Source organism: Pavona decussata, unplaced genomic scaffold (assembly GCF_977016875.1).
Source record: "Pavona decussata unplaced genomic scaffold, jaPavDecu1.1 SCAFFOLD_107, whole genome shotgun sequence".
Lineage (NCBI taxonomy): Eukaryota > Metazoa > Cnidaria > Anthozoa > Scleractinia > Agariciidae > Pavona > Pavona decussata.
This window is the reverse complement of record NW_028145521.1, coordinates 322,501-338,930: the sequence shown is the minus strand read 5'-3', so window position 1 is coordinate 338,930 and position 16,430 is coordinate 322,501. Positions and strand designations below refer to the sequence as shown.

Here is a 16,430-nt window from a genome sequence, read left to right as displayed (position 1 = left end):
ACATGTATACCCTTACTATCCCATAAAATAGAACTATTTCTGTTGTTCTCTGAGCAATACCGAAGATTTGAGTCCTTAAATCAGAGTGGCAGCCAAAAATAGGTAAGCTTACTTACATTATGTATTAAGCAAGACTTGAATCCGTTGAGCTTTTTACTTCCCGAAGTGTGATCCGACGTCTCTATTTCACGTAGTCTGTCGCGTATATTTAAACCTCAAACACCTCTCCATGTCGCCTTAATAAGCGTATCTTCCTTGGCTTTCTCACTCAGAAAACCTACACCGCGTGCATTTTGGGCGAACTACAAACAACAACTATAATTCACGGTTTTCGGCAACTCGATGGATCCACAGCGTATTGCGTGACTAACCCGAGCCTCACTGTCGGTCAGCGGACACGGTGGGATTTAACTTGTTTTTGAAACAGAATACGTGAACAGATACTATCCGTTTCGATAATCAAACGAAACTGTGGAGATATATGTGACAACTATTGACTATTTCATGATTTTGTGTGCTGGTTATCCTTTTCCGTACATAAGACCTCCCTTTATCAGTCATAAGTGATTTGTTCATCCGCAAAGTAAACACAAAGTACAGTGGAATTTTCCCGGGAGATTTCTTAGTGTTCGCATTGGAATTTTTCGGCTACTCGAGTGCTATCTTGCGAAAATTCACTTTGAGCCTTCCATAGTTGTTTGTGAGAAAGTGATATTGATCCTTTGCACAGCTCATAACAAGTGTGAACTAATTCAAGGATGACTTGCAGTACTCATAGCAAGTGTGAACTAATTCAAGGATGACTTGCAGTACTTGTTACTTGTTATAATATCTCTCAGTTAGTACCCGCGGTGTGAGTGGTCAATTTTGCGCGGGCCGTTTGATCACTATACTACCCACTAAATTTGAAAGTTATCCTCGGAGATAAGATAAATATCTTAATAACCTCGTTTTTTCAGGCCTTTCTGTAAGTTAAGGACCCTTGTCTTTTCTTTGCGCTTGGGTTATAAATCAACAGGAAAAAAACCCGGTCCGTAACTTCCAGTACAGTACAGACCTCGAACTCGTTGAGTAACTCTGTCTGATATAATCACCAGTAATTCCTTTAGTTAGTTTTGTTGAATGTACATTGTAACAATTGATTCCCTGATCTTTAGTTCTTCATAGAATTCTCCTTTCCACATGCACTTGCCCGGGAAAAAAAAAAGGGAAACGGTTTTTGTGTTGGGAACAAGTTCAGCTAATAACTTGAGCAAAGACATGCTTTCCGCATTTAAAGCAACGATAAGAAATTTCCTTAAACAAACTGTGTCCATTTGTAAAAGACCGTTTCGACCACAAGATAACAAATAGCCGAATGGAGTACACTATAACTCACTTGATATTTCCTCTGGCGGGAACTGAAATCGCACGTGCGCGTTCGCCTCAGCAATGGCGCTGTCACCGTGCTTCATAGGTAGTCCTGCTGAGCTTTGTTCCTCTCTCTGCTCCTGGAGCAGTGAGGTATTTGCAGTGAGTTCGAGTTTGATTGCGGCTCTGTGTTCACCACGGTAAGTTCTACATATGCCAGTGTTCACAGAGAAAATGACAGAGTGTAAGATCAATTATTTGTTAGGCTGATGTCCGCCCCTCTTTCGAACAGTGACTGATAATCAAGTCCATAATTTGTGAAAACAAATGCTACTATGATTCAAGGGACAATGATACAAAGTGCTCCATCACTGAGGGACCACTACATCCCAGTTCCTCTTTATTTCTTTGGACGTTCGCAGGTTAAGGCCCCTCTCCCACTTTCCCTCGTGATTTATCGACGCCCTGAAATTGACACACAATTGATCCCCGTGCTCCGGACAAATTGTGAAGTCATGGCCGCCTTCATCAAACAAGCCCACACGTGCAGGAATTAGTTCTTTCTTGAACGAGGCACAAGTTTGGGCTTCAAAGATCAGTCTAAGATGAGAATTGATATCCTTCGAACAAGAGCTCAGGAGAAGAATCTCATTTCCTCCAGGATAACTTCTTGGAATATTGCACTGAGTGTCACAGGGCGAGGCAAATGGACATGCAAGATGAGACATTGTATACACAGCGTATAAAGGCGTAAATGTTGGGGAAATGCCTTTCATGTTACACAAAATGCCCACTAACAGACTATTATCGCGACGCAGGTGGTATAGGCCTGATCATGTTGATGCTCCAAGAACTTGATAATTTGAGATTACGTTGCATTAGGATTACGGCCGAAAAAATTGACTGCTTGGACATTTCCTTTGGGAATTTTCATTTGTGCATCTGTAAAAGAGAATTCTGTGAAAAACTAAAGTCCAGAGAATCAGTTGCTGCAATGAACATTCAACAAAACAAATAAAGGAAATCAATTACAGCGGATTACATTAGACGGAGTGACATACCTCTTACTAACCGATTTCGAGGTCCGTAAATTCCGGACCACGTTTATTCCCCCTAGGATCCGTAACTTACAGTACGGACTGAGAAAACTAGGTCAGTAAGATATTTATTATATCTCCGAGTTTAAACTTTCAAATTTAGCGGCGGCACGTACAGTGACCACTAGCACTCACGGCTCGCAAAATTGACCACTCACACCGCGGGTACTAACTGAGAGATATTATAACAAGATGCCCCTCTAATGGCATTACACGGAATGCTTAATGTAGTCCCAATTATTCCCCATTGTATGTTTCGCAGATATTTAAAAAATATCCTCCCTTGGCCATTGAAATAATTGTCTGAATGGTTTTATTCAGATATATTGCGTGATACTTATCGTTGTGTTACTAGGAATCATACCAGAAATAACTATGCAATAACGTCATGACCCCGCTGAACTGGTCTGGCCTCCTCTAGCTCTAATCCTTCGCGTTGATCATTCGATCTGTTTTTTAAAGCGGATTTTCTTTGCTGTGAATTCTCCCAATTTCCGCCGTTTCAACCGTCGAGTACTACCTAGAAGTTATTATTTCGATTTACTGCTTGAAAAAGGTTGGTTTTCTCTCTGAAAACGGCAGATCCGGAGTCTTAAAATTCAGACATGTGGCCGCCATTGAACGAAAACAACTTTTCCAAATGATGATTTGCTTTGACGTCACACAAGTAGAGATGAGTGGGTCCCCTCCCTCTTGATATACGCGCAGATAATGGAGTTTGATTGGGCCGCTTTTGTTCAAGACAATCAAAACAATAGATCCCTTCTGGGAGAGGGAAGAATTTAATCTAGTTTTAATGAATAAATCAAATGATGATTTGACGTCACACAGAAGTCATGAGTGGGTCCCCTCTCTCGTGATATGTGCCTGAAAAATAGATTTTGATTGGGCCGCTTCTGTTGAAGACAATCAGAACAATATATCCTTACTAGGGGAGGACAGAGTTTAATGCATAAATTAATGTGCACATTTATGACAGCGATGAAGAAAAAAAAGATACCCGACCGAAACCTAGACACGTCATGCCCTGCGGGCATTCCGTGTAACAAGTAACAAGTGCTGCCAGTCATCCTTGAATTAGTTCACACTTGCTATGAGCTGTGCAGAGGATCAATTTTACTGTATCACAAACAACTATGAAAGGCTCAAAGTGAATTTTCACAAGATAGCACTCGGGTAGCCGAAAAATTCTTATGCGAACACTAAGAAAATCCCGGGAAAATTCTACTGTACCTTGTGTTTACTTTGCGGATTAACAAATCACTTATGACTTATGGAGGTATGTCTTATGTACAGAAAAGGATAACCAGCACACAAAAAATCATGAAATAGTCAATAGTTGTCACATATACTCCACAGTTTCGTTTGATTATCGAAACGGATAAAGGAACGGATAGTAGCGGAGCTCCGCGCGCCGGAGGCGCGCTGCGGAGCCCCATAGCTAAGAGAATTTGGTAATCCGTGAAAGCGAAAAATTTTGGTTTGGTTATGACGTCACTTGTCCACCCGTACGACCGTCCGTCCGACCGTACGCAATCCCACAATGCTAATGCGCCCGTGTTTGTTTGGCGGGAATTTGCATGGCGAGGTGCGTTTACAACAGAAATGATAAAGAACACAAAATACAAAGTCAATTTATATGTTTTCGTTGAATATGTTGACAAACGTGGAAAGAAGAGAAAGAGAGAGTAAAAGAAATCAGAAAAGTGGTGACGATTAAGCAAAGTTCAACGTGAAAACGAGCGATAGATAGCAAGTTAGAGCAGGCCAGCCGGAAAAGTAAGTTTAAAGAAGCCTCACATTTGTCTATATCACCCGTTTGTGATCAGTTATGGCAACTTTCAGAACTCTAAAATAGCTTTACAAAGACACTTTAATCGCTTTCGATATCACTAATTTTCGAGGAGAAGTTAATTTTTGAAAAATATATTTCGTGGCCGTGTTTTTTATTTGCACCGAATGGCTATCATGTGATTGTAAACACACACAAGTTTCAAAGTTCTTAAATAATTCTACCAAACACCAAAGAGTATTTTTCTGCATTCTCCTTTTGTTAACGTTTATTTAGAGACTAGAATTATTAATAATTAGGAGCACAATGGACACAGTTTTGAATTTCCAAACATTTTTCCCCGGGAGCTAATTGTTAAATAACTTGCTCTCGCAAAAAATAACATGTTTACGTAATTCCGACGGCCGTTTACATGTAAACAGATCATTTGTAAATTTCTTCCTGGCAAAAATCGATAATTTATTGTGCTACGTGTTTCAAGCTTTACATAGATACGGCTTTCGTCTTTTATTAAATTTTTGATACCTTTGATATTCGTATAGAAATTAATTTTTGAACATTTTGTTTCATGACCGTTTATTTTTGTCATTCGCTCCGCACCGCTCTCATGCGTTTGTAAACACACACAAGTTTAAAAGCTCTGAAATAATTGTACGAAAGGCCAAAGACTATTTTCCCGTATTCTCCATTTGTTAACGTTTATTTGGATACTACAACAATTACTATAGGAGCAGAATTGACACAGTTTTGAATTTCCAAACATTTTTCCCCGGGAGCTACCTTGCTCTCGCAGAAAATATCATGTTTACGTGATTCGACGGCCGTTTACAGGTCATTTGTAAACGAACATGCCTTCTTCCAGGCAACAATCGATAATTTTTCTTTATGTATTGCTTTACTGACAGATGCTTCAATCGTCAATTACAGTGCGACGCACTGTAAATTCTCGATACCATCGATATTTGTGTAGAAATTATAAATCAGTTTTGAAAAATATTTTTTCGTGGTCGTGTTGTTTTCATGGCACCACACGGCTCTCATGTGTTTGCACGCAAGTTTAAAAGCTCTAAAATAATTCTACCAAACACCAAAGACTATTTTCCAATATTTTCCATTTGTTAACGTTTATGTAGAGACTAGAATTATTGCTACAGGAGCAGAATTTACACAGTTTTGAATTTCCAAACATTTTCCCCGGGTCGCTCAGTTGCTCAGTACACCAAAAATATTATCATGACGTGTAATTCGACGGTCGTTTATAAATCATTTGTAAACGAAAATGCTTTCTTCCAGGCAACAATCGATATTTTTTCTTTATGTTATGTGCTTCAAGCTTTACACATTTTACCCGTGATTTTTTTTGCAGAGAAATTATTTTTTGAACATTTTGTTTTTGAGCCGTGTACGTGCATTTGCATTTGCGCCGCTCTGCCTTCACGTGCTTGGACTGTATAAACACGCACAAGTTTTTGATTTTTCGCCCTTCAACCAAGCGTTAAAGTGTTAAAATTTTTGTAAGGTCCAGAATTATTTTAGTAGGAGCGATATTGACTGAGTTATGATTTTTCAAACATTTTTATCCGAGCGCCAAATAGGTCTGGGAACCCTGCTAAGCAACGACGACGGTAGCAACAACATTTGAACAAAAACAATCACTCCGCAATTAAATTTTGATACATTTCCTTGCCGTCCTCCGCAAAACAACAACGTGAAATGACCTAATTTAAGGAATTCGTGGAGAACATGAGCGAACGACGGTGAATTTTTCTTTCTCTGTTTACTTGAACGCAACTCCTACTAATTTAGGCTACTTGCTCGCTGTTTACTAGTCTAATGCGTTTTTGAGCAACAATCAATCATGATCAATGTTTTTTCTTTATTTTACGTGTTTCAAGCTTTACAAATATACTTCAATCGCTTCGATAGGATAAATATTCGTAGAGAAACTAATTTTTGAACATTTTGTTTCGGGGCAGTTTTGCTCGCACCGACACACTAAAGATCTGTGTCAAGCAACCAAGAGTGATTTCCCCGTGTTCTCCTTTTCTTGGCGTTTATTTGGATTTCAGTAGGAGCAATATTGACTGAGTTGTAAATTTTACACATGCAATGAAGAGAGAATATAAGTTTAATTCAGGAGTAAACTAACAACGATAAAACTTAATGTCAGGCATAAATTTATTGTTCACCTGCGCTGTGAAGCTTCCTACCGCTTGAAAATCCGCGAAAATAGATCGATAAAATTAGCAAACAGTGGATCGAAAGAAGGAACTTACGGAGTAATTTCTTCCACTGAATTTGACCTGCTCCTTCTTCCCATCAAAAGGACACTGTTATGCTCGGTTATCATTCGTTCTAAGAAGAAGTAGCGAGGTGAAAGCACTTGTTCGCCATGACTGATTTCAGTTTCTCAGCTAAACAAATGTCAATCCGATCCAGGTCAGTTAGCTTTGAGGCAAATGATATTTTGCTGTTTCTTATAAGACACGAAAACTTAACGTTTAGGAATTTTCTTTTTAGCTGCAGCACTTAATTCCATGTATTTGTGGTACAAACAACTCGGCTTAAACAGTTGAACTCCAAAGAACTTGAAAGAACTCGTTACTCCGTAAAAACTAAAATCTTAAACTAAGATTTTACCTTACGTTTCCCGTCTTATGCAAGACCACCACCACATTAAATTGAGACGGTGATCATCTTATTTTAACACAGGAGATCTTAAATGAAGACTATCGGAGTCTCAGTTAGTATATAAGATAAAAGATCGTCTTAAATATTGTCTTTAAATCGTCTTCATTTGAGAAGCGCTTATCTTAATCAACATTGAGGCATCTTACTTTAAGAAAGACCAGTCTTAATTATATTAATCTGAGTCGATGGGGTCCTTATTTTAAGACGTTTTTTGGTCTTGTGGAAATTTTAAGACGCCGAAGCACGCTATAAGATACTGTCATCCTACGTAAGATGCAATACGCCTTAAGCTGGCGACACACCTGGCATTTTATACGTCGATCGCAGCGAATTTGATCGCCAGCGAATTTTCGCCACCGATTGATGCGGACACACCTGGCGATTTTTTTTTTTTTGCCGATCGCGGCGTTGTTCATGTGATAAAACCGCCCAACCTGACTGATTGACTTTACTGGCAACTCGCAGCGATGAGCGTAAAAAATCGCGGGAACGGGCACACTTGGCGAATTTAATCGCCGATATCTGACATGCCAGATATCGGCGATTTAATACGCCGATCTCTACTCTCACCATTTTAGTTCTCGGTAAAAAAAATAAATAAATAAAAAAAGGCTAACTTGGAAGAAATAGAAAACGCCATTTTTCGCGCGGTCCTTGCTCGGAAACAGCACGGAAACGCTTGCTACGCAGGCTACAACACAAAAGGATCCAAATTTTGGAAAGCCCTTCCTGATTGGTTCATTTAAAAAAATGCAGACCTCATAGGAAACAGGACTTCTTTTCTGATTGGTTGATTTTGATCCAAACTCTGCAGACACGGAGTCTGGAGCTTTGATCCAACACAAACTCTCACCTTGTTTAGAACAAGCTGATTTATATACTCCTCATGATCAAGCAGCGGAAAGTGGAGAATTTACAAGAATTTCGAGACAGCAACTTCAATATTCAAATAACAAGACATCTGGACTTAAAATACGGGCTAAAGCCCCGGTAAACGTGGTAACTTACACGAATTTGACGGCATGGGCGAGAAAGAAGATTGAAAATGGAAATGAAGAAATTACTGTCGCTTTTTATTGAAAACCAAAGATGAGTCCAACAATTCTACTGCATCACCGATCTGAGGAATGAGTGTAGTGACAATCTGCATTCCCTGCTATTAGAGGTCTCTATGATTTAAAGGACTTTAGGACCAACAAAACAGTAGTTATTGGCCGCGGCCCGGCCTCTGTTTTCAGGTAAATTTACGGTAAGCTGATTTCGATAAGTTGTCTCATTTAAATAATTAGATTTGGTGTAATAGAGTACTATGGATTGAAATTCGTTGTGTTTTCGTTGCTTCATATATCATGTTCAAGCTTAATGGTATTAAACGCTCTCTGTCAGTTTTTTAATGTAGTGACCGTTGCAGTTAGATTTATACCTTGCTTCGAAACTTAAATCAGTTGAGATTCTAAAGCTTCTAGAATAAGATTGTTCAAATCTTGAGTTAAGATGAAAATATGACTTACCACAGCACTTTGAATCTAAGAAAAAAATCATCTTAATCTAAGACGCCATCATCGTATAAATAAGAAGAAGGTCGTCTTATCCTAAGATCAATCGTCTTCAAATGAAATTTACGCGCTGTCTTACCACAGCACCAGAATTAAGTGTAAAAAACGTCTTAAAGTAAGATTTTAGTTTTTACGGGGTATTTTTGGACACAAAATGAAGAAACCAACGAAATGTAGAACAGGCGTGCTCAGCCAATCTCGAGCGAGTATTTTCGCCGCACGACCTATCAGGAGTATGTAATTTTGCCCTGTGTATTACATTGTTGTTGTTATTGTTGATGGACAGCTTTTGCTGCATATGCACTAAAAACATATATAACTACAGAAAGAATTAGGAAGTGGTAACGTTATTACGTTCATACGCTAAGCAGATTTCTATAAATGCTATGAAAAAAATTGGAGCTCCGCTTTTAGGCTTGGCTAAATATATATATTATGTGTTCACGTATTTCGTTTTAAAAACAAATTAACTTGCATTGATTGACAGGTAATTAATCAAATAATCTGAGACTCTTGCACATAACTCACGAAGGATGTACTTATGCCCATGTGGAGCCACAATAGAATTACATAAATTCTACAAGCTTTAGGAGCCCCTCACTTTACCCTTTTTTGGAGTAGTTTTTATTGGAATTTTTATAAAAAAACAGGGGGGTGGTCTAACTCCCCCCGGAAAATCCAAATATCAAACTAATTTGGCTTTGAAGTTATTAGGTGGGCCATTCAACCTGGCCAAGTTTCATTGAAATCGGTGAGATGGCATGTATCACCACTGCCTGGTCCTCTCATGGACATGCTCTTAAGTTACCAGGACGATCCCGAGATGCGCAGAACGTATGCGCAGTAGCAAAAGTCGGCGCCGTCCTTAAGTAGCCTACCATGTAGCCGCCTGTATGAACGCAAAATTTAAGGACACGATTGCAGTCGAAAGACAAAAACTTTATCAATGCAACGGCAAGAGAGAAGGGTGAAGAGAAATTGCATATAGCGAATTTACCTTTACGTCCAATTCCTGTAAACAGGTTTGTAAGAAAGGAATTAATTTACGTTCAACGTGAAGGGACCAGGGAAGCAGGGATGGCGTAGTGTAGTGGTGAGAGCACTCGCCTCCCACCAATGTGGCCCTAGTTGGATTCCCGGACTCGGCGTCATATGTGGGTTGAGTTTGTTGTTGGTTCTTGTCCTTGCTCCAAGAGGTTTTCTCCAGCTACTCCGGTTTTCCTCTCTCCTCAAAAACCAACACTTCTAAATTCCAATTCGATTTGAAAAGTGTCCCCAATTAGTGCTCTGCGATAAAACCATTGACATTAAAATAAAGTGACTTATTTATTTATTTATTTATTTATTTATTTATTTCCGTGGTGTTCTCTTAACTTAACAGTGCCTGGGAAGGTTTGAAGGTACTCCAGTGTCTTGCCCTTCGTTCTTACGTCATTGTATTAATTTTTGTTCGTTTAATTTCAAGGCTATTGACATTGTGAACAAGAACCCGTATGGAAATGGCACCGCGATCTTCACCAACTCGGGAGCCGTAGCTCGCAAATACCAACACAAAGTGGATGTCGGCCAGGTTTGATTCCTTGATATCGCTTGTCTTCAATTATAATCATTTTAAGCGGCCTTATCCAGATCTTGTTGTGTTTTGATCAAAACTGCGCCATTTGACGGAGTACACTCTTTTCTTATATATTTAAGAACCTTTTTATAAAAGAATGTTAATACTGAAATGGACCCAGATTTTAAGAACGTGCTAAGAACTTACACAAGCTGCGACTAAGAGGAAAAGCATTTTTGTCAAGTTCTGCAACCGTTTTTGCATCGCTGCGTTCCTCTCTGGGGAAGGTTTTTGATCGTTTTTTCTGAGTGAATACCATAGAATATCCCATGTTAGGCACTAAATACTATTCATGAATGGTTGTAAAAGGGGGAGCCCAACGAAGAATTTGCTGGAGGCGAAATCGGATATATTTTCTTATGTTTAGATGACGAGAAAGACACATATTTTATCATATCACAATATTTATTTCAGGAACACAGCTCGATAGTGAAACACTCGCAACTACATCCAACAAAACAATACATTCTGTTATCAATGTCTGGGGCATCTAAATTCAGCAGAAGCTCATTTACTGAAATTCTTTGTCGAATACAGCCAGTAGACGGTGAAACAACGTTTACACACACTATAACTTGCATTACACTAACCAAACACCAAATGCGTCACAGATCAACATGATCACACTGCAAAGTTTCCAACACTATTGTTGATGGCTTGCGGTTAATGCTCATAGATTTTCAGCAATGTACAGATTATTTCTTTAATGCACTAATAACCTCAAAAGACTTGTTCCAGCTTCGCGAAAGAAACAGTTTCAAAAGTCTGCTTTTGATATGTTACTGTACTTATGTTGCCCAGCGGGCAAACTCATCATGCGTTACCATGGTGACACGTAACCATAGTAACATGTTTTCTCCTCAGATCGGTGTCAATGTCCCCATCCCAGTTCCTCTTCCAATGTTCTCTTTCACTGGGTCACGTGGATCTTTCTTGGGAGATTCGCACTTTTATGGAAAACAGGTGACGCGTTGAAATCTTAAGGTTGTTGTAGTCGGGGAAAATCTGTTTTCCCTCAAGATCATGAAAAATAGATTTTACATCAATTTTATATCAGGTCAAAGAAGTTTTAATTCCTGTCTCAACGAGAAAGTCAGTGTATTTTATTTCCACTTGCCACTGGGTTTGACAAATTTATGTTCTTGTTGGCATCTTAATGCGGTTTCAAAGTATGTATGAATTAATTAACTGCCGTGGCATTGTGATGCCATTTCTAGTAATTCCACCTTTTTTGTTATTGGTTTTTGTTTTGTTTTATTTTCATCGTTTCTTTTCTAAGTCACTCGACCCGGACATCCTCTTTTTCTCTGAATTCCGATTGGTCCATTGCGAAGTTTAAGTCTATTGTGATTGGCCAGAGGAAATACTTCTGTTTCGCGTGCCTTACGCCTCACTGAGACCGGCAGGGTAAGACTGAGGCGAGGGTAAACGTGGCAGTATCATTGCTTCCCAACTCTCCCCGCGACCTTTAGAAAACAAATGACTCTTTTGCAGGTAGCCATAGAAAAGGACGGTGCTTCCTTTTGCTACTGCGCATCCGTTCTGCGAATCTTCAGACGGCCCGAGAAAGTTGGAATTCTTAACGGCGACAGAGATATTTTTGTGCGGTTTATAAGTACACAGGAGAAGCAGATATTGGCAAGGGTAATTGGGATACGAAAAGAAAATTAGGGGTAACCACGCATTTTTCAATTTGGCAAAAAAATGCCACCCTATCTTTTTAATCTAGCGCTTTTTAGAACTCTTGTTGCTTAATTGTCTCAAAAAATGCGTGGTTACCCCCGATTTTCTTTTTGGATTCCAATCGCTCTTGCTACGATCTGCTTTCCCGCATAGTCATAAACTGCACAAAAATACCTCTGTATTAATAGGCACCGTCCATAATTGAGGGACTGGTTATGAAACGTCCTTACCATGAAAACAATGGTGCAGCAATTTATGTTGGAAGGGCCGCGACCCTGCATAAACCTTAGCTTTTAACGTTCATACTACGGTTGAATATCTGAACAAGAACGTTTCTATTGGTCAGTTGTTCCTATACATTTCAAAATCTATTATGGCTTTGTGTACGGTCAAGGCCGAAAAAGCTAGCAAAAACGTATAACAAAGAAGTTTGCCAGGCTTCATAACCATCACCTTTTATTAATTCTTATGTAGCTAAATTAAAGCTTTTTTTTTTTTTTTTTTTTTTTTTTCAGGGTATCAACTTCTACTTGGATGTTAAAACCATCACGAGTCTTTGGAGAGATGAGCACGCTGAAGCGCTCAAGGCCCCAACTGCATTCCCCACCATAAAATAAACCATACAAACATTGTATTTGAACAAGAAACTCTCATCTCTGAAATATTTACACGCAGTAAAAACTGTCGCACTATAGTCCACAACAACAAACATGGAACTACGGTCAATGTTGACCCAGGGAAGGACAAAATTAATCAATAGTCGAATTCAGTATGTGGTCTCGCTAGGAATCAAGACAACCCTTAGACAGCATGCCCCTAGGCTAGGGCGCATCATATCTGGGTTTTGAACAGGTCAAAAGTACAACTTATTTAACAGATTGTGAGACCGGGTGAATAGAGTGCTGACCAAACTAGTATTCTAATTATCTGAATGAAGCAATAAAGAGTCTTTTCCTACGATCAGTAGTGGTTGTGATGATGTTATCATCGAAAAGCCGCTGAAGTCTTCTGAATGAAGAGTCTCCCGTAGTTTTTACTACTCGCTTAATCTTGAAGAATTTTCGTGAGATTGACAGCCAGACAGCATGTATTACCCATCGGCTACGAGTTGTCATGTTGACATAATGTTAGTATGATGATGATGATGATGATGATGATGATGATGCCTTTAATGAAAGAGTCTTGCTCTTGTTGGGAACATTAGTAAGCTGGACTTCGTTGACCAATCAGGTCAATAACCAAAGACAGTTTTAAACTATCAACTGGCGTTCCTTAATTTACTTGACTCTGATGATAACTTCCGTTCAGGTTGTCAAAAAGTAAGTCAATGTCACCTCAAAGAGTCCTTCTCAGGGCTACACTCAGCTGGATGATCATAAGTTAGCTACTTGTGACATGACTCCTGCGTACAAAATATTAATGGCCAGTTATTTAAACAGAGTCCAACTTAGGCCGCGACTTAAACAATCAGTTGGCCTCCAAATCTGTTTATAAGTGGTTTATTTTAAGTAGATAAGTAGTTTTCTAGTCTGGGATGCAAGCCTTCTTGTTACCGTCGGCAGTAGGCAATGTTTAGACATGACTGTTGGCAAAATTAAAAATGCCTTAGAACGTGATTCTGTTAAACACCGTCTAAACTGTCTTTTAGTAAATGAGCCTTACAGTTTAGAGCAAGCAATATTATTATGGAGCAGTTGGCTATTCACAAGTATTAGCGAGAGAGATTTGAACTCGGGACCTGTGGATTAGAAATGTGGCATTCTTACAACTAGTCCGCTCCATTGAATTGCATTGCGCATTCTTACTGCGTTTAATTTCTTACGTCATTAGCGCGCGTACGTTGAAAAGCGTGGCCTGTTTTCCTTGATGCTAAGCCCAGCCAATAACTAAATGGCTATTTTCTCCCAAACGAGCATGGACACCTATCTTTTTTTATCTCGTTAGTTTAACTTAGCCATAATCCTCTTTATATTTAAATTTTCTTTTTAAAAAAAAATTGACAGAAAAATGAGCTATTGCCACGAAAACGAGCTTGCCCACCACTCACGGGCATACAAAAGTGATACTGAGGGACCGGTCATAAAGTATAAGGGTGGGGGGGGGGGGGGGGGGAGGGTGGGCTATAAAAATTGAGGGTGGGTCACTAGTTCTTAACACGTTAAAAAGGGTGGGTCAGGGAAAAAATGCACTGCATTAGGGGTGGGTCGTGTTAAATTATTCACATATCACCACAAACAATCTTTTTTATCTCGTTACTTTAACTTAGCCATAATCCTCTTTATATTGAAATTTTCTTTTTAGAAATATTGACAGCAAAATGACCTATTGCAACAAATAAGGGCTTGCCCACCACCCACGGGCATATAAAAGCGATACTAAGAAATCGCACGCAAGGAATGGTTTGGGTCGATAGTGCTTCAGATTGTGCTTCCCTACCAAGAAATTAATCTTCTCCATTCTCGATATAACGTTTTTCCAAGTTTTGCTTTATCTGAGTAACTTTTGTTACCACAAGGACATAGCAAAAGCTGATCAAAGAAGCTCAATTTTTAAAGCAAATATTGCAAACAATTATGGGGTAAATTGAGTGGAACGTAGCTCCCTCGCAGACCTCTTTCTTTTTTATTACATTTCTCGAAATAATACATAGTGGTGAACAATCACACAAAGTTTGAGAAAAAAAATTACGAACGAGTTATTCGCGGCAATCACCTTAACGATAGAATTGACTAGTAAACGATTCACACACTTGTAGCGGGGACAAGTGCACTGCATAAAGGTGGAGGCACATTGCAGCGACTGATGAATAATGTGTTTTTATTGGTTTATTTCTATTTTGTAGCAGGGAAAGTTTGTAAGAGCAGTACACATGATGCGACATTGAAAATTTAGGTCACTTCTCCCTACTTCTTGACGCGCAAATTCGGACAAGCTGAATTTCTGGTAAGATGTTGCGGGGACAAAATGTTGTCCCTCGACTGAACTTTTTCATATAATTATATAACAAGGTGTCCCTAATGGAATTTTCGCGGGATGCTTAATGTGGCCTCATTTATTCTATTGTACGCTTCGCAGATTTTTAAAACTATCTAATAAAACTAGCTGATGGAATAGTTTGAGTCACAAAGATAGCGTGATTTCCGTATTTCCTTGTGTTACGCTACTTATCGTGATACCGGAAATTGCGACCACACTGACATGGCTTCATTGTCATTTTCTATTGGTTATGTAATTTCGATAAAAGTGTAAGATTACAAATTGTTCTCGTTTCACCATAAAAAAAAAGATACAGAAAGAAAAACAGTCAAAAAGCTTTCCCAAATAAAAACTTTTAGTAAAAATTGACAATCAAACCTTCCGTCTTTTCATAAGTGGATTTCCAGTTGCGTTTAAGGAGGGTCCCCAATAGGTTTTTCGGGATGCAGGATTTGGCTTTTTTAAAGGTCGGGATTCGGGATTTTAGCGGAAAAGAGCGACGATATTCGGGATTAGAATTATGGACGGGATCCGGGATTTTACGATTTTACGAAGCGGGATGCGGGAAACGTTACTATAAAGAAACGAGATCCGGGAAGTCCGGTGTCGAAAATGTCAGTAAAATGAAAATCTACTTGTCACCGTTCCTTTACAGATGAAATTTATTTGTGCTCCCTGAGACCTTGCATTTAACTTGAACCGATAAGCCAAAACAATTGCCACAGTATGCAACAGTACACAACAATTGCCTAAACAATTGCCACGGTACACAACGACATAAAGGAACTAATTTAAACGGCTCCGAATGATAAGGACCTAAGAACACCTCCATTCAGTAACTTTGAGTAGTTTCCTTCATGATCAAAATCAAAACGTCAACAGAGAGACCTCACCACATTTTGATCGAAAACGAAAATCTCTCAGAAACGTACTCAGGAAGGCACGTAATCCAGAAGTCTAAGGTACATTAAGCAGCCAGCGGGAGTCGTGTTTGGCCTGTTCCCTTTTCAAATATTTGTTGCAGTCTCACGTTGTGGTACGTGAGTAGCAATGCTCTTCAGAGTTTGATGACAGCAAAGTTTTCCAAGGATCAACCTGATAGGAAAGGCAGCCCTCGCCATTCAATTGTTAGAAAAAAGGAAACTAAAAAATTAAAAAAAGGAAAAAGAGCAAGATCTAAAAAGGAATTGCTAACGACTTATTGACTGACGTGATTCGCGGGAACGATGTCGTCGTTATGATGGAAAGAAATAGAAGAAATAATCTTATAGCTAATATTTCTCGCGTGACCAAAGACCAGTACAAAGATCAGTACCCAGATTTGCAGTGGGAATTACATCCAACTGAAAATGCCTTTTTTCGTCGAGATAAGGGGCGTGGGCGTGAAAAAAGTTATGAGCTGATCGGGATCGGGATTGGGCTAAAACAGCGGTCGGGATTACGGGATTGAGGGAAAATTTTGTCCGGGATGGCGGGATTGAAGAACCCTATTGGGGACCCTCTTTAAGCATCAATTCGATAAAGTGATGTGATGTGCGTTTTAGCTTATCAGTGACCTTTCCTCCTTGTATTGTGGTTTTGCAACTATCACACAAAGCCGTTTTCCTTCGCCAGGAACTCTCCAATTTCCACCGTTTTAACTGTCGAGTGCTTCTTAGAAGTTATTCTTT

General features: G+C 39.3%; 2 protein-coding genes across 2 annotated transcripts in view; one reads left to right on the top strand and one right to left on the bottom strand.

Moving 5' to 3' along the window:
- The window catches only part of LOC146470982 (uncharacterized), a 31,724-nt gene extending 31,138 nt beyond the window's left edge, over nucleotides 1-586 (bottom strand). The window contains exon 1 of the mRNA XM_085121267.1: nucleotides 117-586. The gene's annotated coding sequence lies outside the window, so the exon portion shown is untranslated. The remainder of the gene's footprint in view (nucleotides 1-116) is intronic.
- Nucleotides 587-9,242: 8,656 nt separating this feature from the next.
- LOC146470981 (putative methylmalonate-semialdehyde/malonate-semialdehyde dehydrogenase [acylating], mitochondrial) lies at nucleotides 9,243-12,744 on the top strand. The gene is made up of 4 exons (XM_085121349.1): nucleotides 9,243-9,320; nucleotides 9,868-10,056; nucleotides 10,966-11,064; nucleotides 12,300-12,744. The coding sequence occupies exons 1-4, from the start codon at nucleotides 9,243-9,245 to the stop codon at nucleotides 12,399-12,401; spliced, it is 468 nt and encodes a 155-aa protein (XP_084977475.1). The 3' UTR covers nucleotides 12,402-12,744.
- Nucleotides 12,745-16,430: the final 3,686 nt, after the last annotated feature.

Bases quoted from the DNA above. Each gene is read 5' to 3' on its own strand.
- LOC146470981 (XM_085121349.1), top strand. From the start codon at position 9,243: ATGGCATGTATCACCACTGCCTGGTCCTCTCATGGACATGCTCTTAAG. The intron at 9,321-9,867 runs GTATGCGCAGTA...TTAACTTAACAG, and splicing joins GATCCCGAGATGCGCAGAAC to TGCCTGGGAAGGTTTGAAGG. The intron at 10,057-10,965 runs GTTTGATTCCTT...TTTTCTCCTCAG, and splicing joins ACAAAGTGGATGTCGGCCAG to ATCGGTGTCAATGTCCCCAT.